The following is a 23,144-nucleotide window of genomic DNA, read 5'->3' as shown; positions in this document are numbered from 1 at the left end:
ACTTGCCTGTGTAATTCTGAGTAAATTAGCTAGCTACATCTTTTATGCAAGAATTCATCACCTATAGGGATGGGGTGATACCACCGTGGTCAGAGGCATTTTGTAAGCACTAATGCATAATTATTTTTGTACACTTTGTTTGCAACTTTTCATGTTATGAATATGAGAGATAGACTAGCAAATGCCTAGAAAGACATACTTTGTATTGATTAATGGATGGAAAGTTTTTGGAGCTTGATCTGGGGGAAAAAAGCACTGTCAGTCTTGAGCTTTAAGATGGTCGTGTTCTGAGTGTGTGCCTGGTTTTTACTTCTGGTGAAAAGCTGTTTGTATTGCTTCAAGATACATAGTCACTGGGTACGTATCTATAGCTGTTCTTCAAAAGCTGTAAGTTAAGTTCCTGCCGCTTCATATTTAGCTCTTACATAGAACTTCAGCTTTTATAGCAGCTTCGTGTCATTCAGTTGATGCAACTCTTCCTTCACCCAGAACCTTCTTTGGAGAACAGGTCAGAGCTTCCTCAATTTCCATTGCTGCAACAGGTGATCCAAATGTCTAAAAAGTGAGCCAAGATCATACATTGACTAATATCAGCCTACACCACCAGCAGTGCTAATATCATTAGATACAGAATGATTTTATCAAAACAGGAGTGGTTTATGATTAAGCTGATGCTGTTTTTTCCTCCATGGTGCTTAGGAATACTGCAAATAACTGGTGCTGATTATTTTTATACCTTTTTATCTTCTAATGGTGTGAGGCACAAGGGTGATTACGATGTTTTAAAAGCCTGTTCTAGTGCTATTTTGAGTGGTTTCAGATTATATTTTTAATAAAGTTGTGACACAAAAAACAGACCACTGGCCATATGAAAGAAAGAGGTAGCGAGTGTGTGATCCTCTGCAGGATACTGCTGTGTTTACAGGCTTTTACCATAGGAGATACTCTAGTATTGAATAGCATGTTGTGGGCCATTAATGAGGACAGCTGAGACATTAATTCCTAATGAATAATTAATACAGCAGTTGAGTGACTGTGTTTATGAATGCTCTTTGAGTAGTCTGAATTTCCTGGAACATTCAATGATAATCTGCATGAACTTCTGTGTAACACTGTGCTTGAGACTGACCCTCAGGCTCATAGTTTTGACTGTCATCTGCAGGTGCTTTATCTGGGCTGCAACGTGGCACACCCAAGCTGGCTCCGTGCAGCACTGCAGGGCAGCTTTAGCTGTTTTCTCAAAGCTTGCATTGATAATGCTTACTGGCCAATTTCTAATTTCATGGAAGGCAATGTACGTGTGCCTCCACTGCGGTTCTGTAATAAGGTTGCCTCAGTGCCACTGTTCTGGAGTCATCCTGAAGCCACACTGGTATGCACATCATTATTCACCATTACTATACTGTTTCCTACGTACCTACATGACGTTATTTTGGATAATAAGAATCAACTGTGTAAAGCATTTTTTAATTCAAGCAACAGATACAGGGTGTGAGACTGAAAGAGGCCCCCAGCTCCTTTAGTTGGTCATCTGCTAGCACAAGCAGTAGGGTTATTGGGTTCCTTCAAACACTTGGCCTAATTTGCGTGAGTGCAAAGTTCACATTACTGCTCTGAAAACTCCCTGGTTGTGTGCAAAGCTTGTTTTACTGCACTGCTGGCTTTAGACTCTTGGTGTTGACTCTTCCTTGCTGCTAAGTCCAGCGAGAATAGTGAGATGAAGTGGTTTCCTGAAAGCCTGCAGCAGAAGTAGGAGTAAAGCGCAGGTTGGTCCAAGTGCCCTCTACGAACACGGCCTTATGTGGAATGTGCTTCTTGCCATGGATTTCTACAAAGGCACATCCAATAGGCCAGTGAGAGAAGTATAAAGACGTTTAGGGAGCTGTGTCATTAGTGTGTTGGGCATTGAAGTTTTTCTTGAATGAAGGATAGTGCAGAGAGCTGTAGCTTTGGCAGAGCAGACACCTGCTGTGTACCTAATCCCTTGGTTTTCACTTCTCTACGATAAGCATCTTGTAAAGAAATGGGGTTAGCATTACAATTGCATATTTGTTTCAGAACATACAGTAGGAGCAAGAAGATTGAGTAGGAGCAGCAGTTTGGAACAGAGTACGTTGGCCTGAATAAAGGACAACCCTTATGGTGATGTCAACAGACAAGGCCCTGTGTGAAGTTCTGAACTGCAAAACCAACAAAATACTCTTAGTGGTCCAATCAGTTGATTTGAAACGTAGAATCTCAACTGCTTAAACCAGTTTCTGTGACAGCCCAGATCAGAGTGTTAGCATTAGGGAGAATAATGTTAGCATAGACAAGCAACGGCCTTCTTATAGACATGAATAACAAACATGTGGATGTACTTAAACATGGGCTTTTGCAAAGCTTTGATTTTCATACTAAATGAAAATCACATGCTAGAAGTTTTGTGCTTTGGAAAACATTTAATTTTTTCCTAAACCATTTTTTAATCCATCAAAAACATTAAACTGAAGACATTTTTGAATGTGGAACATGTTTTTTTATATTAAATTAAATCCTTAGAATAGACATAACTGGAAATGTAATGGGCCTGTTTTGCAGTATTTTCATGAGCTAGCATTTCTGCATATAAATACGTACCAAAGTTAATCCACATATAATATGCAAAAAAGTTTTCCTTGATGGGATTAAAATTAAAGCAGACCACATTTCCCATAAAATCTCAGAATTCAAATTTAGGTTTTGATATTTAGCAGCTGCTGTTTGATTTGAACGAGAGTACAGTCTTTGCCAGATGTGACATATTAACTTAGCTAATATGAATAATGAGTCTCAGTGTATACGTGCAAATAAGATTCATTAGTGTTTATCTAACATATGGGAGATATTAAAATACTTAACCTAGGAAAAGTTAGAAAAAGAAAGCAAGCGTAAGAATTTCAGTTGTTTAGTTGGCTTAAGCCCTATATCATTTTGTAACTAGGTAAGTAGACACTTTAGGCCCTTATAATCTGTAATGCAACGCATGATTGTTTGATTAAAAAAGAAAAAAGATAAAAGGCCTTGCTGTATTTCAGGAGGAAATTGGGTTGGAGCGTGCGTGTCACTGTTGGATCAGTAGGCAGGCTTTTCTCTGCCGGAGGTCCAGTTTTAAATTTGAAAGAGCTGCTGTAGTTATGTTTATCTTGAAGGACAAAACAATTTGAGTCATCTCTGATGTCAAGAATGTTTTTGTACAATAGCTAAGTGAAATCTCCTCTCTCTTGCATATATCCCGCATGTTTTAAAAAAAGGATTCTGTTTTGTTATGTTAACAGTCAGACAAACTTTATTGGTTTCCCAATGTATAGGAGTTATGATTTCTTAGTATCACGGGTGCCTTGAGAGAAAGAACAATGAATTCTGTATTAAAGTCTTGTAAAGATTGAACATAGCCTGGAAAAGGCTGTGATGTTAGGTTGGAATTCCCCATTATTGGAACCAAATGACTAAACCTGGGATTTTGAAAATTCCAGTCCTTTTACTTTTCTAGCCTACGCTTCCTAGACCTGGTGGGCTCTTAATGTCTGTGGGACTTCAAACTCATCTTCCAAGAACTTGAGACAAATACAAGAGAGAAGATGCATTTGTGAGGCAAAAGGTTGATAGGTTAACAAAATAATAATTAAACAGAGGCTAACGAGCTTAGGGCTGTGATAGAAGGCTGGAGACAACAGGATTTGGGAGCAGGTAGAATGAATAGTGTAGATGGGGTCGTTGGAGGCGTTAGGTAGGGTTTGGGCTATAGTTACATAATTTATCATGTGAATTGCATCATCGTATAAGAAGGGCGTGTTGGTATATGTACAAGCATATGCATGTGCATACAGGAGCTCTGTAAGCGTTTTCAGGTGTGTTATATTCATAACTTGGAAATGCAGGTTACCCTCTAAGAGTGGGGATACAGAGCTTTATTAATTGCTTCAGTGGAAGAAAACAGGAGCGCACTGGATTTTTGCTGGGAGTCTCATGATTAGCTTCTTTCTTTTCTCTATACATAATCACGAAGTAGCTTGCAGACAGGTTTCAGTGACTTAATAGCTGCGGAGAAGACAGCATGTCTCAGCTTGCAAGGGAATGAACTTCGCTGGGGAGAGTGCAGCCGGATTTGTAGCTGCAGCGAGCCACTTCGGCAGCTTGTCCCAGCTTGATTGAAAATTGCTTCCCCCGTTAGGTGGGAGGAGATTTTTCTTTGCTGTCAGGTTTCTTTTTTTCACTCATTGCATGCTGCTTACTCACCAGCTGAACTCTGGTGAGATTTTATAAAGGGAAGAAGTCCTAAGCAAGAAATGTCTTCATAGTACTTAAGACATAAAAGGATAAGGAGGAGATGCTGCTAGTAACATGATAAAATAGACTTACTGCACTTTTAGTGTCAAGGTCCATTTTAATGGTGTTTATAAAATTAAATCAGGTTTTATGATCAGATCAGAAAACAATGTTACATAGAAGAGAAAAATAATTTCCCTCCTATTCATCCAGTGGCTTTTTTTAACTTGCGTACGTATCGAAGCACGGCCATAAATGTGCTCTAGTCAGGAAGTTTATCTTTAAATTTATGATATATTTATGTTATATTTAAAAGTGGAAAAACTTATCTCAGAAGTCATTTAGCATAAATTGGTGCTAAGTATGTATTTGAAGCAAAAAAAGTCACCTACACGTTTTATCACCAGTCGAATTTTTATTACAAATTACATCCTTGAGCAGCTTCATTCATCCAGCTGAAGTTATTTCAGATGACCTTTTCTTCAGCAGACTCTGTCTGAACAGAATATTGTTCTGCTGTTAATTGTTTTGGACGTACTGTGTGAAAAATCTTAAGGGAGTTGAATTTTGTTGTTCAGGGCTCACAGTACATAATTTTGCTTGCATGTTTACTGCTGGCCTGTCAAAGCATATGAAGGAATAAATTTCTCCCACAGATCAACTAATCATGAAAATAGTGTTGAGGTGTTTGATTGACATAGCGAAGCTGTTAATTTGGAGTATATCAAGATCAAATGGAAGTTATTGCAATTAGGAAGTGATTGTGTTCTCAGCTGAAATTTTTAAATGCTGCATTTTAGATTTTTGTGCATTTTTATGCTGTCTCATGGATGCATTAGGGGATTTCTATGGTTTGTTACGTTTAGATACTTAATGTTCAACACAGTTTCAGTGCAAATTTTACTTCTTTTTGTAATAGCTGGTATTTAATTGGTTGGGGAGAGTTGCTGTACATGCAGTGTTCCTCTGCTCTAAAGGGCTTTGGGGAACAAAAGCATTCGGCCAATCTGAGGTTTGATCAATTTTTTGGTTGGTTGGTTTTGTTTTTACAACTTTGGTTCAAAATATTACGGTATCCTGCTCATTTCTCTTGAGAATGGCTCCTTTATGACATGTTTAGATGGTCCTGATCACTATATAGTTCTGTTCCAAGGTTTGTACATAGGAAGTTGCATTCAATATACCATACATAGTAAGACATAGTAAGTGTGGCATAAATGTTAGAGTCGGTGCTTTGATATCCATAGTTCTTGAATCTTAACAGTACACTTCTTCTTGAAAGCCACGTTTTTCTTATGAAAAAAGAAACGATTGTTCTCTCTATCTCTTTCTCTTTTTAAAATCTACATTCAGGCATATGGTACTGACAGATGACACACAGATTCTAGAGGGCAAAAGGTCTTTCGTGTCCCTAACATTGTGGACACAGGTATGGTGGTGAAACAAGCTAGCTTAGTTGAACAAAGCTGCGGATGCCTGATAAAGTCCCTAAAGCAATTTAGCCTCAGCCCAGTAATGGTAATTTTTTCTTTAGATTAGTTGAGCAATTTTCTCATGGCTTCGCTACTTCTGTTCCAGTGCTGAAGCTACAGTTTCTCATTTTTTCACATGCGTGATCTACTCACTCGTGTGCAGCTGCGAAGGAGTTTGTTCCAGGGGTAGGCCTTAAGTATCACCTCCACGCATAGGTACCTGTAGCCCAATATTAGCAGTAGATCTTTTCCTTATTTAAGACTGTAGAAAACAAGCAAGCAGAAGACTTTAATTAGGAATAGCTCTGAGCTGATAATGCAGCTCTTTGGTCTCACTGAATGGAGAGGCCATTAGCCAAGTCCTTGGGGATGCTTACTGAGGTGCTCTCTCCAGTTGACCCTTTGGCATATGGCAGTGCACCCGATGGGGATAGGCTGTGCAGGGAAGCAGTTTAGCTTCTGCCAGCAGAAGTTTTGGCACATTTTTTAGAACATTAGAAAATACTGGGTGGGGGGAAGTTGATTGTAAATTTATATTAATAGCAGTAAAGAAAAATCCAATAAGCTTACGGACTTCCTTGGATTACCCATACATCCTACCTTGGCTTTATTTCCCTTTTGGCTCACAAGCTTTTATTCCTACAATTTATTAAGGAATATGAAAGTGACCAGTGTTACAGAAACTAAAAGGTAACATGCATCTGTCTCAGATTGTTTTATTCTGCAGCCACTTGAGAAAAGATGCACTGCAAATGTATGCTGTAACTAGTGCTTTTGTGACCCAAACAAGAGAATTAGGGTTGTAATTTTCCCAAAATGTGGGAAATATTTTTTAGATCCGGTATTTTTTCCACAGACACAGTGCACCTTTCTATTCCTGACAGCTAGCACAGATCGTGCTGATTTGCATGGCCAAGAGATGTACCCAGATCATGGGATTCATAAGCGAGCCAGCTTAGCTGTAGCACTTGGATAGGAGGTGTTAATTTATTTTTTTTTTTTAATTGATGAAGCATTATGCTTTGTTATAAACAAAAGATGGTTAGAGACAAGCAAATAGTGTCTAATCCGAGGGAAAGGGCTGATGAACACATTAATGTTCATGCTTTTAACCAAGTGGAAAAAGATAGAGCTCCTGGTTTTCTTCCCTTGGCTGTTCTGGTTCTCTCAGCAGTCTGACTGCTTTCCCATGTGACATTTTTGCATTGCATTTCTAGGTCAATGGTGACACAACTAGCATGCTTGTGCCCAAATTGATCATCTCAGTCTGCTGTACTCCACATGGCTTTCACATCCATCTTTGCCATAGTCTGTGTTTGGATTTCAGAAGAGCCTGTCAGCTTTGCATTTCCTCAGGTCTTAAGAAATAGGGATGGCTCAGCAGGCGCACGTTAACTTCTCATGTGTTTTGTCCTGCTCCAAGTATCTGGGAGTAGGAGAAAAATAGGAGGAGTGAGCTTTGCAAATAGATGAGAGTGACGTGGGAAAAGTTGGTATAAAATCACTGTCAGTACGGGAGGTGATGCATTTGCTAAGGTTAGGCAAAAGATTGGCCAGATTAATTCTTCCAGAGAAGAACTGCCAACTGTTGGACATTACTGTGCACCTTCTGGTTCTCTTACTCTTTCTCCTTCATGTGGATGAGAAAAAAACAGCACAGCTGGGTTCATGAGGTTCATGAGCATCTTCCAGGGGCCAGACACTGGGCCCACTGCAGAGAATTGCCTTTAGGGGCATGACATTTTTCTTGAATTGATAAAGTTATAACCATAAGTGGTTACAACCACTTTATTACAACTGAAAGATGGTCAGAGACAAGTGGACAATGTCTACTGCAAGGGACAGGACTGGTGAACAGCTCATCCCTCCTGTTCCTCCTTTCAGCAGCAGCCTCTTGTGCATCAGCACTGCTCCTCAGGGCCCGACCATTTTCTTTCCTGGGTGCTGTGCCCACGCCTGCTGCCCCCACAGATGCCACCACGCTGTGGGGACACCCCAGGGCCTCTGCTCCCAGCCTGCCACCACCCCCAGCTCGGCGGGAGGCAAAGCGAGAGGCTGATCTCCTGCGATTGCATGGCTTTCGGATGCCTGGAAGGGTGTCACTGAGCAGCTCCCTGCCAGGGACACTGCTAGGCCTAGGACTATAATTCCTGGTGTTCAAAACCTGGGACTGTCCCAAGCAGGCTAAAACTGAGTGTGGAGGGCAGCGAAGAACCAGAGATGTGGGTAAGAGGAGGGAGGTGAAGGGCAGAGCCAGGAAAGACGGGAAAATGGGCACTCGGAGCTGGATGTGATGCTAAGCCTGGCAGTAGCAGAGAGGTGTGCTGCAGCAGATCTCAGCAGTGTCATTTTCTGGTTTTCCTAACACAGCTAGTTTTAAACAAAATGAGGTGAATGGGTAATTTTTGAATTTAATTTGCTTGCACTTAGCTTCTCCCCATGACTGCAAAGCTACCATAGATGATGATGATGATTTTAAAATTCTGTAAGTTTGCAAGTAAGAAAATATTTCTGATACGGCTCTCTTTTGGCTAATGAAATAGCAGCTTACGTGTGAGTTGGTATTAACGGCACATTCAGTAATGACACTTGATTCAATTATTTCACTAGACAGAGAAGCACTTAGACACAAACATAAGTTATTTCTGAATCTAGGCATCAGCTGGAGGTGATTGAAAAACCACTATTTGTGCATGTTTCTTCAAATAATTACTGTGGAAAATATCATGGCATTGTAGTTAAAAGCAGGGGGGTTTAATGCTAATAGTTGAGGGAAGAAAATTCCCAAAGAGAAATGCTCTTCTATAATTTCATGCTAATCTTCCCGACAGAAAGCAGAAGAAGAGGAGCTTGTCCTCACACCTGATGGCACCAGGGAATTCCTGACATTTGAAGTTCCCCTGAATGACTCGGGGTCAGCTGGACTTGGCGTGAGCGTCAAAGGTAACCGGTCAAAAGAAAACCATGCCGATTTAGGAATCTTCGTCAAGTCCATTATTAACGGTGGAGCAGCATCCAAGGTGAGAGGGAACATCTGTGTACCTTTGTCTTCCTCGGTTTTCCATAATAAGGCTGTTTTGAAAATAAGCAGATTCAAGAAGAATGAGATCGCTCTTTTAACTACCTTTTTCCAATTACAACATCAGAGGTAACGTTTAGATTTCTACTCAGATTCGCATGTTTGCGCATTCCAGGATTTAAACAGCCTTTATAGATTCTCGGGAAGGATACAAGCGATCTCTGGTACAGTTCAATTAGTACGCTATTTGTGCAAACAGGTTATGATAATAGCTTGCAGTGAAAATCTATAATTGGAATAGACATTTCCTACAGTGGCTGCAATGGAAGCTATTATACCAGTGTTCATTTGGCCATAAACTATTAGGGCTAAGCATAGTTGTTTGATGATTTTTCTTTTGTTGTTTTCATCTCTTCAGCAGACTAAACTTCTTTTGTGTGTGTTTTATGTAACTAGCTATAATCCTCCCTTTTACAGGATGGCAGGCTTCGAGTGAATGATCAACTAATAGCGGTAAATGGAGAATCATTATTGGGCAAAACAAATCAAGATGCTATGGAAACTTTAAGGAGGTCCATGTCCACCGAAGGAAACAAACGGGGAATGATTCAACTTATCGTGGCGAGACGAATAAGTAAATGCAATGAGGTAATATGCTTTTGATATCAGGATTGGGAGTTTTCTAAGCTATTTGTGTTTTAGGAGATGTCATGTTTCCTCTGAGACCTGGAAAATTATATTTGAGAAGCCAAAGAAAGAGAGAATTACAAAATGATCTGAATTTCAGTGTTAGACATGCTAACCTTACTACCGATCAATAAAGTTTTTCTTTGGAGTATTTTCATCAATGAATAACAGGAAACACTGAATAAAACTTTATTGATTTTGTAATTGGATCCCACTGTTTATGTGATTTTTGTTCTATGGAGTTTTTTATGTAGGTCTATTGAGTCTTTCGTTTATAATAGACTTAGTGTTAACTGACTTGCTTCTGTGTCACTTCCAGTTTTTTTAATTAAGAGTAGAGCTCTTAAATTTCCTTCTTATATTTTATCTAAGCAATTAAAAGTTCCATGTAAAGATTCTGCAAAACAGGATGCAAATAATTCTGTTATTTTGGATTTTAAATACGTTTTGTCTTGCCCTTCATTGCAGGGAAATATGAAATACTGAATTCGGGGTGATGTGGTGATTCTTTTTCTGATATTATTTGCAGCTTCTGTCTCCTCCACTGGAGTGTTAATGTGTTGATGTTTTGAAACATTTTCATGATTTCTAATAGTTTATCTTCTAGATTAATGTAAACAAAGCTATATAGTAGAAATATGTGGGCACATGATGCTGAGGACTGCAGATGCTGTGGAGGACTGAATTAGACTTCAAAATGATTTTGACAAATTGGAGAAATGCACTGAGTTAAATAGGGTGCAGTTGAATGGAGGGTCAGGGAAGCATCTGTTCTTAACACATCTAAAAGTCATTCTTTCATTCTTGTTAACACCGGTAAGGTCTTATCGGAAATGTTATTTCTTGAGCATCATGCTTCAAAAATGATGTGCATAAATTGGTTGAGTACTGCTGATCTTGCCTAGGGGGAAAGGGAATGGTTTATTTCTTAATGCATAAAATTGATCTTTAAAAAATTCCAGTTCATAGTGTATTATAAAATCATGTTTGAAAAGACACTAGTGTCTCTAAAAGTATTAAGCTCCTCTTGATTAACTGCTTATACACAGCTTTAATACACATACACACTTTTATATATACACACTGTAGAAAGCCAGCTTGGATGCACAGTTTCTCACTTGGTGTTGAAGGAATTCTGACCTTCCGATTTTTGGTGATGTCCTGTTCTAGCCATAATTCTGAACTTGGACTCCAGACAGCACAGATTGTCCTTTGGAGACTGTTTCTTATTCTTACTCAATTTCAGATGTACTCTTCTCTTAGTACAGATCTTCTAGAACGAATGTACCAAGACAGTGTTTGTAAACATGATGGAGAAAATCCAGCAGTGATGAACCAAAAACATTGCTACTTAATTCCCATAGATTTTTTTTTTTCTCATTCAAGAGTAGTTTGGTGCCCTACATCTGCTTAACATTCAGTAATTTGTTTTGCAGAAATCACATGGCAAAAATGGCAAAGCTCAGTCTACAGTGTATGTGCTCCAACTGATGTTAGAACCAGATTTACATACACTAAATGTATCCATAGAGGGAGTAGGATGGGCCTACTTTACCATTTCTTTATGGATTTTCCCAGCTCCTTAATAAGCTAGTGAGATGAGCCATAATAATTCGGGAAAGTGATGGTGTGCAATTACTGGTGTAGTGATCATCTTTGCAAAATAATATTTGCAACTATTTTTTCTCAGGAATGTTTGCTTTCATCACATTCATGCAAAGGAAATAACGATGTCAGTATTTTTTGCATATTTTAATATGATGAAAGCGCAACTTGCATGGACACAAAGCTGTTTACCTGCTGAGCTGGCAGTATTCGAGAAGCCAGTTTTCTGAAAGTTTTGCAATGTCCAGGCTTCAATAAAATGAAAAGTGAAGAGAGAATTTTTTTTTTCATGGGATTTTGCAATTAAACCCTAGTTCCTTGTTCAAGAATGGGACTGATTTAAACTTGAGATAGATTAATCAGATATAATATTGATAATATTTATGTATTGTGTAGATGTGGCACTTAGGGACGTGGTTTAGTGGTGCCCTTGGCAGTGTTAGGTTTATGGTTGGACTTGATGATCTTCAGGGTGTTTTCCAACCTAAGTGAGTCTATGAATAGCATATACGAGTCACCTTAGCCCCTAGTTAATGAGTATGTGGACTGAGGCACAGCTGGGGAGCAGCACTGCGCGCCTGACTGTTGCAGTGATGTTCACTTTCCCATGGAGCATCAGGCATTGGCCATATCTGGCAGCCTCAGCCATATTATGCTTAATTCAGCAACTTAGATTGCTTGGACGTGCTGACACACAAGCTGTCCCCTTAGAATGTTCTTGTAGCTGCCACCAGCCTAATATACAGTCTCAGCAAAGATTTTTAGTATTAGAACAAAAAATGAATGACATCTGACTGGCAGCAAATTCAGGAGCTTGCAGATTAGAAGTAAAAGCATCAGAAGGGCAGACCCTATCTTGATAAATCATACCTTTTACCAGCATTTTCCTCGGAAATGGAGTTTTACTCTTTTTTTTCGTAAAGACAAAAGGAATTGTTTACCTTTTGAGAAAGTAGTGCCCTGGTGTTTTCTATGCTTTTCTCTCTCTTTTGGTTCTCTGAAGGTGTCACCATAAAATAACAGCAGCAACAAAAAAGATTCTGTTCAACTGATTTCTTTCCTGTGTTGATTCAGCATTGTATGTGCCCACTTTAGGGACAAAAATATAGCTTACACTCTTGTTAGTCTTGCAGAGCTACAGTTAAGTGAAACGAGCTCGCTTATATTGCCTTTTGTGCATCGCCAACAGGAGGGCTCATTCTGCTCCATTCCACAGTGGTGTGGTCAGTCCCACTGTACCACAGAGCCTGCAAGGGTCTCAGAAGGGGAATCTGTACAAGGGGTGATAATGCCAGTGCAAAAAAAGAATGATGTTCAATGTCTGGATGATAAAAACATTTGCTACCTGGCTGTTAAAATACCATCAGCAAAAAGAACAAAAAAAAAAGCGCCTTTTTTAAATTCCTGGCTTCAAGTCCAGTAATCATTTTGCATTTTCAAAATCAAACTGAGTGCTTTTGAGATAGATAGACAACCCAGTCTGCTTTTTTCTTCATTAAAATTGAGTTTGAATTGGATTTTAACAAAGTTAGTAGTGTGAATACTGTTCTTCTGCTTTTAATACTCATTTTCATAATCAGCCCTAAGAATTGCAGGGGGGGCAGAATTCATTTGACAGCATGGTTCTGCAGAGTGCCATTTCTCTGTGTTTCAGTTCAGACCAGAATTTTCACGTGCATTTTGTATTTTGGTTGCTGCCTAGAAGAGAGGACAGCTCAACCCCTGGTGTCCTGGGCTTAGAGGGGCAGGGACAGTTGCCTCTGATCTGCGGCAGAGGAGCTGTTTCTTTGTCAGAAAGCTTTCTTAGCCTTCAAAATGTCAAAGTCTACTTAACTGGAGCATGAAACCATTTCAAAACTTTGTGAAGTGACCTCTGATACTCCTTTTTCATGCCAGCGTTATTCTCATATAGCTTCACCAGTTCTCATGTTACAGACTAAGCAATTGTAGTAACAATAAGAATGTCCACAAACACCATGAGAGTATTATCTTGTCTTCAAAGAGGTAGTGAGGAGATCGTTTACATCATCAGCTCTTGCATAACTGTAAACTCAAAGGAGACCACAAACTTCCCAGGAGGTAAAAAGTGGTTTTGTGCTGTTGTGGTTTTTCTGAACTGAAAAGTAGCCTGTAGAAAGGATTTTCATTGACTCACCAGAAGATAGAGGTTTTCAAGTGAATTATCTTGTAGTAAATATTGATATAAGCATGGAGTGAGTGGTAGTTATGAGTGAACTCCAAGCCAAACGTGTGTATCTGAGTTTTTCTCCTGTTTGCATTACGTCTGCACGTAGTACAGTAATACAGTTAATTCTGTAAGCTGTACCATTACAAACCTTGCAAAGCTTTGTTTAATATCTCAGCCACTCCAGACAAAATCACGCAGTGAATATTTGATGGATGCTGTTAGATTAGTGTAACAAAAACATTTAGTTTGGGATTTGGGTAGATCTAAGGTTCCCTCTCCCCATTTCAGAGAAGTTAAATATGCTGTTCAAATCTGTGTTTTCAACTTTCAGCCTTGCCCTCTGTGATCAGCACTGTGTGTTGATTCTTCAACTTTCCTTTATAAGCACAGCAAGACTTTAAGGTACGTTTCCAGAGTTGTGCAGACAGTGGCAAAAAAGAGAAGAATAACAATAGTAGTGACTTGATATTCATATATGGCCAGTATTTAACACCTCAGTTTTCAGAAGATGTGGCTATCAGCTTTTTGGATCTTTAACTCAGGGTTGACATTTTTTTCATTACCGAGGAGCCTAAGGTTTAAGGAGAAACACTAGAGCTCCTTGTGCCGTGTTCTGTTAATTAGTGTTGTTATTATGATCAGCCTGTATGGGCAACCCCCCCACTGGCTGTATGGCCATAATGCATACGCAGCGCTTAGGCATGACTGTCAGGCAGATCCGTGCAGCTGGCGGCGGTATGTGCTGAATCAAGAAAATAAAGGTAATTGTTACTTTTGGAATCCTGCTCTTCTTGGTCCTGCAACCTGGACAGCTTAGAGGCAGAGATTGCTCGTCTGCACTCCCCTCGTGTCACACGCAGGCAGCACTTGTCTGCCATTAAGAGAGAGAGCATCACCATTTTCCTCAAAATGAGAGATTGCAAGGTTGGGTTTTTTTTTTCTATCTCTTTTTTGACAGAATTAATATCTTGCTAAACCTGCCTGAAAAAAAAAAGCTTTGCAAATGATTTGCAGATCCCCAGATTTCTTTCTGCATGCCTGTTCATTTTTGCTGCGGTTGTTGAAAATGGAGTTTACCATAAAGCAGAGGAACAGTCGTGAATCCAGACCATCTAAGGACCTCACCAACTATTTAAATAAATTGACTGGTAGACAGATCAGTGAGAGAGACTTTTCAAATGAGTGGTTTTATTATAAAAGAAAGGAAACAAGCAAACATCTATTTTTTCCAGTATGTGTGGAAGTAAAAAACATTCAGCATCAGCTTTTCTCTGCATGCATTACTTAGTTACCTACTTTGACATTGATATGACAGGTTTGGTTTTTTTCTTTTCTTGCTAGATTAGTTTTGTGACGACCTTCTGGAGTTCATTTAACTATTGAAAAGGCTTTAGTATCTTCTCCAAACACGGTGATTTCACTGTTCACTCCCTTCTCATTGATAAAGCTGCTTGTCAGCCCCAGCTGTTCCCAGCCCTGATCCTGGGGGAGCCTACAGCTGACTCTTCTCCACCCTGAAGATTGATCTTTGTTTAAAATCCTGCAGCCAGATTTCAATCCAGAAAATGAAAACTTAGTCCAGTCCTATGAAAACTTAGTTTCTTTAATGCCTTTGCTATGAAGCCTTGGTAGAGGCTTTTTGAAAATGCAAGTGTGTCATGTCTGATTCATTCCCTGAGAGCTCGGAGAGCTACTCAGCACCTTTGTGCAACTCCAGCATCCCAGTGATGTGGGATTTCCCCATGGATGTCTGCCTTCCCCATGGCCCCACATCTGTCACGGGCAGTGATCTTACTCTTCTTTGTAGATGCCACCATTTTATCCAGAAGGAGGTCAGATGCCTGGTCTGTAGTTCCCAAGATCCCCTCTAGATACATAGGCAACCACCAGTCCTCTGGCACCGTGGCCATTCATAACAGCATGTTGAATGTTTTGGCCAGCAGTTACGCAGTTTTGTGGTTGAGTTCCTTCAGGGCTTTTGGGAGAATGCCATCCAACTTGGGTGACATGTTAGCTTCTCACCTACCTATTTGGTCTAAAGCTCCTGTGTATACTGGCTGCTCTCGCTCCTTATTTTCTACAAAGAATGGGGTCAGGTGTGAAAATCTCCCTCATGTCTTCAGCAGTAAAGATAGGCAAAGAAATCATTGAGCTTCCCTCCTGCAGACCTGTCCCTCAGTAACCCTTTCACTCTTGCCATCAAGGGGTCCAACTAGTTCGCTGTGTACCTTTCTATGTCTGATGTCCTTAGTGAACCTTCTACCTTCAGCGTGAGCATCCTCTGAAGGGTGCTGCTTACATTCTTCCTTCTTTCACTCAATTTCTTGGGCCATATTGGTGGGTTTTTTTATTAATTGTGGCACATTTTACCTGAGCCTTTAATACAGGACTTGTTAATAGACTCCTTTTAGGCCTCTGGTGGTCTTTTTGGTGCAGGATTTTCAGTGTACTTAGGTAAACTTCTAACAGTGAACATCCCAAGAAATATTTTTAAAAGTTAGTTCTTGGGAAAGTATGTAAATGGTTTTCTATTTTGTAGTACCTTGTGTCTTCTGTTCTGCCCTTCTACCTGTGCCCATTTATTTTGACTTATTTTTTCTCCTTTATCTGTTTTCTAGTCTTGCTATCAACTTACAAGCTCCATCTTGGACCAGGTTCTTCTCCATAGCTCTTAACTTATCATCGGAACTACATTTTGCAAAGCTGTGTGGGTTCCCTCCCACCATTCTGAAAACATATTTTGTCGTCTGCTTTCCTTTTAACATTGTCAGAACAAGAACGCAGTATTTCTTAGAAATACTGTACTAATTTTATAGTCACTAGTGCATGATTGTGCATGGAAGTCAAACCTGACCCTTTTACTGTCTGCTTACCTACATTTTTGCATCTTGCAAAGTCTGTCCCTAAAGCAGGATCCCAGCTTGGGTGGTAACAAAGAAAACCTTATCTAATATTGGTAGTAGTATTGTAAAAGTATCTCTGTTGAAAAAGGAAGCCAAAGCATGTTGAACATCTTAGCCACAGTACACAGATAAGAAAGGAAAAAGAAAGCCTGGAGAATAATTCTGTGTGACAGAAAGAGCTTCAGTACGCTGGATGCAGTGTAATGTGTAGCACATGTGTATACTAACTTCTTTAAAATCTATAATGCTTGCATGCCAGCATTTGGATAATTTACTTTCTGAAGGAAAAGGGGAGTCTGATTATTGTTTCTTTAAAAAAAATAAATGTTTATGCTTTGAATATTTTGGCAATGTTCTTGTGCATAAACTTTTTTCATATTTATGTGCATAAAATCAGATAGGATGGATGGTGGTGTTTAAGTAAAAAGGACCGCATTAGTTGTCCTTTTATCATCTAGATAAGCAGCAGCTGGGCCAGTTAGTACAGACAGTGCTTTAGCAAACAGCTGGTTCTTATCTGAATGACAAAGGGCCAGGGTAGAGACCTTTTACTTAAAAAAAAAAAAAATTCTTATTTCTATTTTTATTTTAAGAGAATGGAGAGAAAAGGAGCTATAGACAATCTGTAGCATGTGAGGGTTTATTGCATTTTTATGAATATGGTTATTTATTATAGATCAGTGCTAGAACCCAGAGAGGAAACTCTCTTTTCAGTCTGGAGAAGAGAAGGCTCGGTGGGATCTCACCAGTGTCTATAAATACCTGATGGGGGGAATAAAGATGACCGATCCAGACTCTTCTCAGGGCTGGCCAGTGCCAGGACAAGAAGCAACAGGCAGAAACTGCAATGCAAGAAATTTCTTTAAACATAAGAAAAAAATTTTCTTCTGAGAGAGTGGTCAACCACTGGCACAGGTTGCCCAGAGAGGTTGTGGAGTCTCTGTCCTTGGAGATATTCAGAACCCAACTGGACAAGGCACTGGGCAACCTGCTCTTGCTGACCTAGCTTTGAGCAGAGGTTGGACTAGATAATCTCCAGTGGTTCCATCCAACCTCAACTGGGCCATGACTCTGAACTGCCACACCAAGAACAGCTGTTGATATGAAGTATAGGGGCGCATTGCTGCCTAGCTTGCTTTCCTTGCCAGGCCTTTAATGATGGTCAGGAATTCGTACATCTTTGTTTATATTGCTTACTCTTTATCAGTTAATCAAATTAAATTTTACCAGATAGTGCTGATATCGGCTAAGGGAAGGAACTGGAATGTGTAAGTCGAGCTCTTTTTTAGAAATGCATAAGGAAGAACAAGTCTTTATTTGAACTGTAGTCTTGCTTTGGACTGTTGGTCTCTTTGTCTTGCCCACAGCACAGCTTCCAAATTCAATGTATTTTTTCTTACACAAACTTTCTTATAAAAATGTAAGGAAAAGACATCTTTTTTTTTTTGTGAAAGCCAGTTGTGTAATTCCTGTCTAATTTTTGTTATTTTATAAATGGCGTTGTATCTTTTGTAAAATATTTGTGGAGTTGGCTGTCGATGCCTTTGTTTAAACCCATCTTTTGAGATGCTAATTAGAAATGGAAGAAGTTTTCCCCATGAAAATGATAAAATATGTGATTCATTTTACAAAACACAGCCATCTAAACACAGAGCTCCTGCTATTTCTTATTTACCCTGTACTTTACTGAATTACCAGGAGTGAATCTCTATGTATTTCTCTGATTCAGAGCTTTCTTCTTGTCGGTATCTTTCTGAAAATCTCTTGAGACCTTCCTACAAATGAGTTTGAAAGTTGATGGGTTGTCACATGGAGGAGGACTGTGCGATATGGCTCACTAAAAGCTGGACACTTGTTACATAAAGTCATCAATGTAGCACTGGGAGAATAAATCCCAAAGCACTTTGATATATTCACACCTTATTTAAAGGCAGTGAAATAAAGGTTAGTTTATCATTTAATGCCTTTATCATGCAAGTTTAAGCTCTCAAGCAGTCTAATGTTGCTGTGCTTTTTTTCCTTACAGTTTCAGAATTTAACATTTCTATTCTTTTTGAATTTGCCTTAGATTCCTTTATAACAGAGGCTACAAATATTGTTTAATTTACTTTTCAGTAAAGCTGTCAGTTGTAATCTGCAATTTAAAAAAACTAATAAAACAAATCCTCATTTCACAATTTAAACCTTATTGAGTCTAATTCACTTGCGCTGCAAATTTATTATTCTCCTGCAGCTTGACGTGCCTCCAATTGTAATTGTGTTGACCCTCCGATGCAGTAAATCTCCCCAGTGCTTATCAAACTGGGAGAGATAAGTCTACAATTTGGAACTTCATTAAATATCTCATTTATATTAAACAGATGATGGCTTTGAACAGAAATAATAATTTCTACAGACTCTGCGACCTCCTGATCGTGGTCTCCTCGACTTTGTAATGCGGCGTTTCGCAAACCTCCACCCCTCCGTGTACCGGGCATTACGCCAGCGCCCGAATGTCAGAAGTTGTTAGTCCATTGGGCTGACTTCAAAGCCTCTGCTGTGGAGACTGCAGCTGAGTGCTTTGTAGCCCTTGAAGCAGATTTTTAAAAATCTTTCATAGCATACATTTCTTAGTCATCTGGGGATTGCGGGTGGTGTGATTAATAATGGGCAGCTGTTTAAAGAAAAAAAAATAACAACAAACATGTTGCTTGTTATTGTAATTCCCGAGACTGAACTACTCCTCTCGTGCTCGTTTAGAGACCGGTCCTGTGGAATAAGCATGCCTGGTTCCCAGTGGCTTCAAAGAGTTTGCAGCATGCTCAATATCTTGCAGTATCTGGTCCCTGCTGTATTTCAATACATATAAAATATATGCCATGGGATTTGCATAAGGACGTTGTTCTTGAGATTTAACTGTACAGTTCAATATGAAGAGGCGTGTTGGCAAGAACAGCTAACGCTTTAATGTGTGAGTTCACATGATTACCCTGCAAAACGCATCTATTTTTAAATTTTTGTTTTATTTTTCTAATACAGCTGGATTCAGTTCACTGTTTAGGTGAATTGATTTAATGGTCTCGGCAAAGCTCCTTTGGAAGGGTTACCGAGTACTGGCAGGGTGCTAGAGCTCAGGTGAACCAAGAGCTTTAGGGGTAGGAGGGCTGGATGGTGCAAGGCTGGGCGATGGCGTGGGGAGGCTCTGTCTGCAGCGAGCAGCCAGGCGCTGACAAACTGGGCATCCAGGCTGACGGGTGAGTGCATGGGTGCTCATTCTCCTCGCTCCCAGCAGCTGTGTTGGCAGCAGAGCTGCCCATGGCTAAACTCAGCCAGATGATATCAAATTGTTCTCTTTCTTTGCCTCGCACGGGCACTGCTTTCCACTGAGCTCTGGTTCTCTGGGGCTCACTGAGGAAAAGTTGACTTTTTCCTCTCTTTCTGAAAATTCTGAGAGGCATACGCAGGAAAATGAGGGATGACCAGCTTCTGCAAGCAAAGGCTGAGCTGGGAAGTCGCTCAGGGGAGCCTTGTGACGGAGAGCAGCTGGGCTGGGGAGGTGGCCGTACATGCGGTCTTCTCCCCTGTGCGTGTGGCCAAGCAGCCTGTCTCCAGTGCTTCTTCCACCACCTACTTCATCTGTCTTGTGGTGCCCCAGGGAGGTCTGCCTGGAGTCATGGTGGGCAGGGACCTGGCAGCTCCGGGGGTTGAGGTCTGCGGTGGAGAGGGCACCTCAGGTCTTGCCAGTTCTGGGTTTTATGGCTCTGCCTGGATGCTGCAGCAGTGCCAGGGATCAGGGAAGCTTCCAGACTGAACGAAACACACAAGGTCTTAGTACCATGCAGCCAGGAAATGCCAAGCAAAGAACTGATGATAAGTTGGAAAAAAAGAAAAAGTTACTGTGAAGTCTGACTTACTTTTTTTTTTCTTTCCCTCCTAACTTCAAAACGTTTGAGTGTTTGTGTATTGGTTACTGACATGTGAGGTGGGGTTTCCTGGGGGTTTCCATGATGATTACATTTGAAGCAAATTGCACCACTTCAAAAAGTGCCAGCATCCCAATTCCAAATGGAGTTCCTGCTCCGTGCTTCTGACAGGGGCCTCGCTCTGACGGGCTGTCAGTGTGGGAAAGCTGGCCCAGCTGTCTGCCTGATAGCATGAAAAAAGCCAAAACTGCCTGTTTAAGAAATTACCCACCAAAGAGACACCAAAATGCAATTGTTTTTTTCACCAATTTTCTGCTGAAGGATTTGAAATTTGACACGGCACCATGGGAGGTGCAGTGTAAAGTGGCTTAGAGCGTTGGTCATTAAGCAGAGCTGTCATTGCAAATTATATTTGTCCAGGGTGAGAAGTTCTAGCTCATTTGGTGCCCAGACAGGTCGAGGCCTGAGGCAAGTTGTTACAATTCCCCGATGCTGCTAAATGGCCCCTGGGTGCTAATTTTCCTCTCTCTGTGCAGTTGGAGTCACCTGGGAGCCCCTCTGGGCCAGAGCTCCCCATAGAGACTCTGCTGGACGACCGGGAACGGAGGATTTCCCACTCCCTCTACGGTGGGATCGAGGGTCTCAGCGATTCGCCCACAAGGAACGTGGCACTGAGTAGGATAATGGGTGAGTCAAATCAGCTCCGCGCATCGGGGCGTGTTTTTACTCCTCTCTGTGATTCATTGAAGGGCAATTAATGTATTATGTGGGAACCAGAGAACAAGGAGGTTGCAACAACCAACTTAAAACGTGCCTTAAGATTGTTCCACGCAAGCCTTCTGGATGGTTAATGTGAGAAAGAAAGTCAAATGGAATTTTAAAGTGAATTTCATATCCCATGGCAGGTAGTAGAACAAATCGCAGGAGCATTTCCCATAGTTTTTCAGTGTCTGATCTGGGACAATAAATTATTGGTCTGTCTAGTCTCCATGTTGAATCTTCATTCGCATGAAAGTCAGTGACTCATGGGAATTTATAATTAATTTCAGTATTTCTTCTCCTCTGTTTCAGTCATACTAAAGTACAAAAATAAATAAGGCAAACTTGCATCCATTTGTGCTTGTTAGGGCATTTCATTAATTTGTTTGAATTTTTGCTTGCAGGACACCAGTTTTAAAGCCTCATAACTAATTTTAAGCATCCCTTGTGTAGATTCTGTGCCATACTATCTGCATGGCCCCAGTGGATAATGAGGTTATTAGCGGTTGCTCTGCAGCAGTTCAGCTTCCAATGTACAGAGCTAGGTAATAAAGACTTGCCTTGCCACCGGAGTGGTCGGGTTTACTGACTAGGATGGGATTAGTTTGAAAGGATTTTCAAATTTAAACACAAAAAGCAGCTTGATGAAAATAGCACCTGACAGCAGACGCGACGATTGCTTACTCGAGTTGCAAGTTTTAAACATAAGACATGGCCATTAAATCTGGGACTCTTTTAAGGTGCTTGACACACAGAGAATATATTAGAAGATGCTGCTGTAAACTTGATATGAAGCAAGGCTGAACTTATTTTTTAATTGCTTCAGATTGATTTTCAGCCTTATAAAATGAAAGTCCACCACTTAGGCTTTTTTCCAGTCAACAGTTTGTGTATATGTTTCACTCTGATTTGGGGTTGTTGTTTTGTTGAGTTTTTTTTTTTAATTTTCATATTTTGAGGTTTGCTTTTTCTTTGTGGTAGCAGAATAGCACTGTTAAACTCTCTGAAAATCCACAAATTTCCTATTTAAGATATTTCTTCAGTTAAGTCTTTTGTCTTCTTTTGTGCATTTGGGCAACAGTAATTAGAAATAAATCATATTCTGTTCTATTGCATTACATTTTGTGCAACTCGGAAGAAAAATTGTATAGCCAAGAATCAAGGAAGCATGAAACCTTTTCACCCAAAGTCATATGCTCTTAAAGAGAACACTTAAAAAAAAACCTATTTATTTGTTGACATATTTAAGAAGTGATAAAATAATTTGAAGTCTTCAGCACTCCTCTCCCATAGAAGTGCCTAGTTCTTGTTGCTGTCAAAGCTTTAGATAAAACATTTGCAAAGCACTACCTTCTGCTTTTTCCATCAGTGTTGCAGAGGATTTACACATAGAGCTCATATAAGCGTTAACGAGTTATCCCTTAAACACCTTGTCCAGTGATGGGAGAAGAAACCCTGAGAGAGTCTGTGTTCATGTATGTCAGCAATGCCGTTTACTTCCACATCAAAGGAACACAGGACTTGCCATCCCAAATCGAACTGGTGGTTCATCAGTCTGGTATCATCCCTTTAGCAGTAGCCAGTAACTGATGTTTCAACAAAAGAAAAAAAAAAACCTTTCCAGAGATCTTAAAATCTAATGCTTTCGGATACCTCTGCATAGGGAAAAAAAATCCATCCTGCATTTTGTGTTTTAAGACCTGAAGTTGATTTTTTATTTCCTCCATTGTTTTTCTGTATTGTCTTCAGAAACCAGGAACTATGTAGAAATTGATTGGTTGTGACTTAAATCCATTGATGCTTTAGTTGGAAGCACATTGAAAATCAGGTTGTGCCTGAACCTCATAGTAGATGAGATCTAGTCCCGCGTAACTGAAAACTGGTCTTGCCAGGACTGGGTTGTTCCGATCTGCAATCACGGCAGCTTCACAGAGATGTTGTGTTTAAACCCAGTTTTTAGGTAGCAGTCAGTTTTCTAATATGCTATTTTTTTCTGAATTAATTAGTACCACTAAATGAAAAGGGCACTGTTTATAACCTTTTGTCATACTCCTGCATGCGTGTTCTCTTGCAGTGCCATACAACAGAGAGACGATTATTACCTGTTGGGAGAGAGAGGTACAGTTGCTTGTTGCAGGGTAGCTAACGTTTGCAAGACTCAATCATTTGTTATGCAGTGGAATTCCTGTCCTGTTAGCGTTGACAGTGAGAAAAAACTCAGAACTTTTTTTTTTCTTGAGAGAGTATATGTGGTGCTAAATGACTCTTCCAGAGTTTTCCTCCTCTCTTGAAAATTGGCCTAAAAGCGAGGATTAGTCCTAA

At 40.1% G+C, this 23,144-nt stretch overlaps 1 protein-coding gene across 1 annotated transcript in view; it reads left to right on the top strand.

Moving 5' to 3' along the window:
* The window catches only part of PARD3 (par-3 family cell polarity regulator), a gene marked incomplete at its 5' end in the record, with an annotated part of 308,728 nt that overhangs the window by 113,165 nt on the left and 172,419 nt on the right, over nucleotides 1-23,144 (top strand). Inside the window, 3 exons of the mRNA XM_009647030.2 lie at nucleotides 8,591-8,779; nucleotides 9,256-9,426; nucleotides 20,600-20,750. Of these exons, the coding sequence (XP_009645325.1) occupies nucleotides 8,591-8,779; nucleotides 9,256-9,426; nucleotides 20,600-20,750 (511 nt within the window). The remainder of the gene's footprint in view (nucleotides 1-8,590; nucleotides 8,780-9,255; nucleotides 9,427-20,599; nucleotides 20,751-23,144) is intronic.

Source organism: Egretta garzetta, unplaced genomic scaffold (genome assembly GCF_000687185.1).
Source record: "Egretta garzetta isolate BGI_Z169 unplaced genomic scaffold, ASM68718v1 scaffold369, whole genome shotgun sequence".
Taxonomy (NCBI): domain Eukaryota; kingdom Metazoa; phylum Chordata; class Aves; order Pelecaniformes; family Ardeidae; genus Egretta; species Egretta garzetta.
This window is presented reverse-complemented; position numbering and strand designations above follow the sequence as displayed.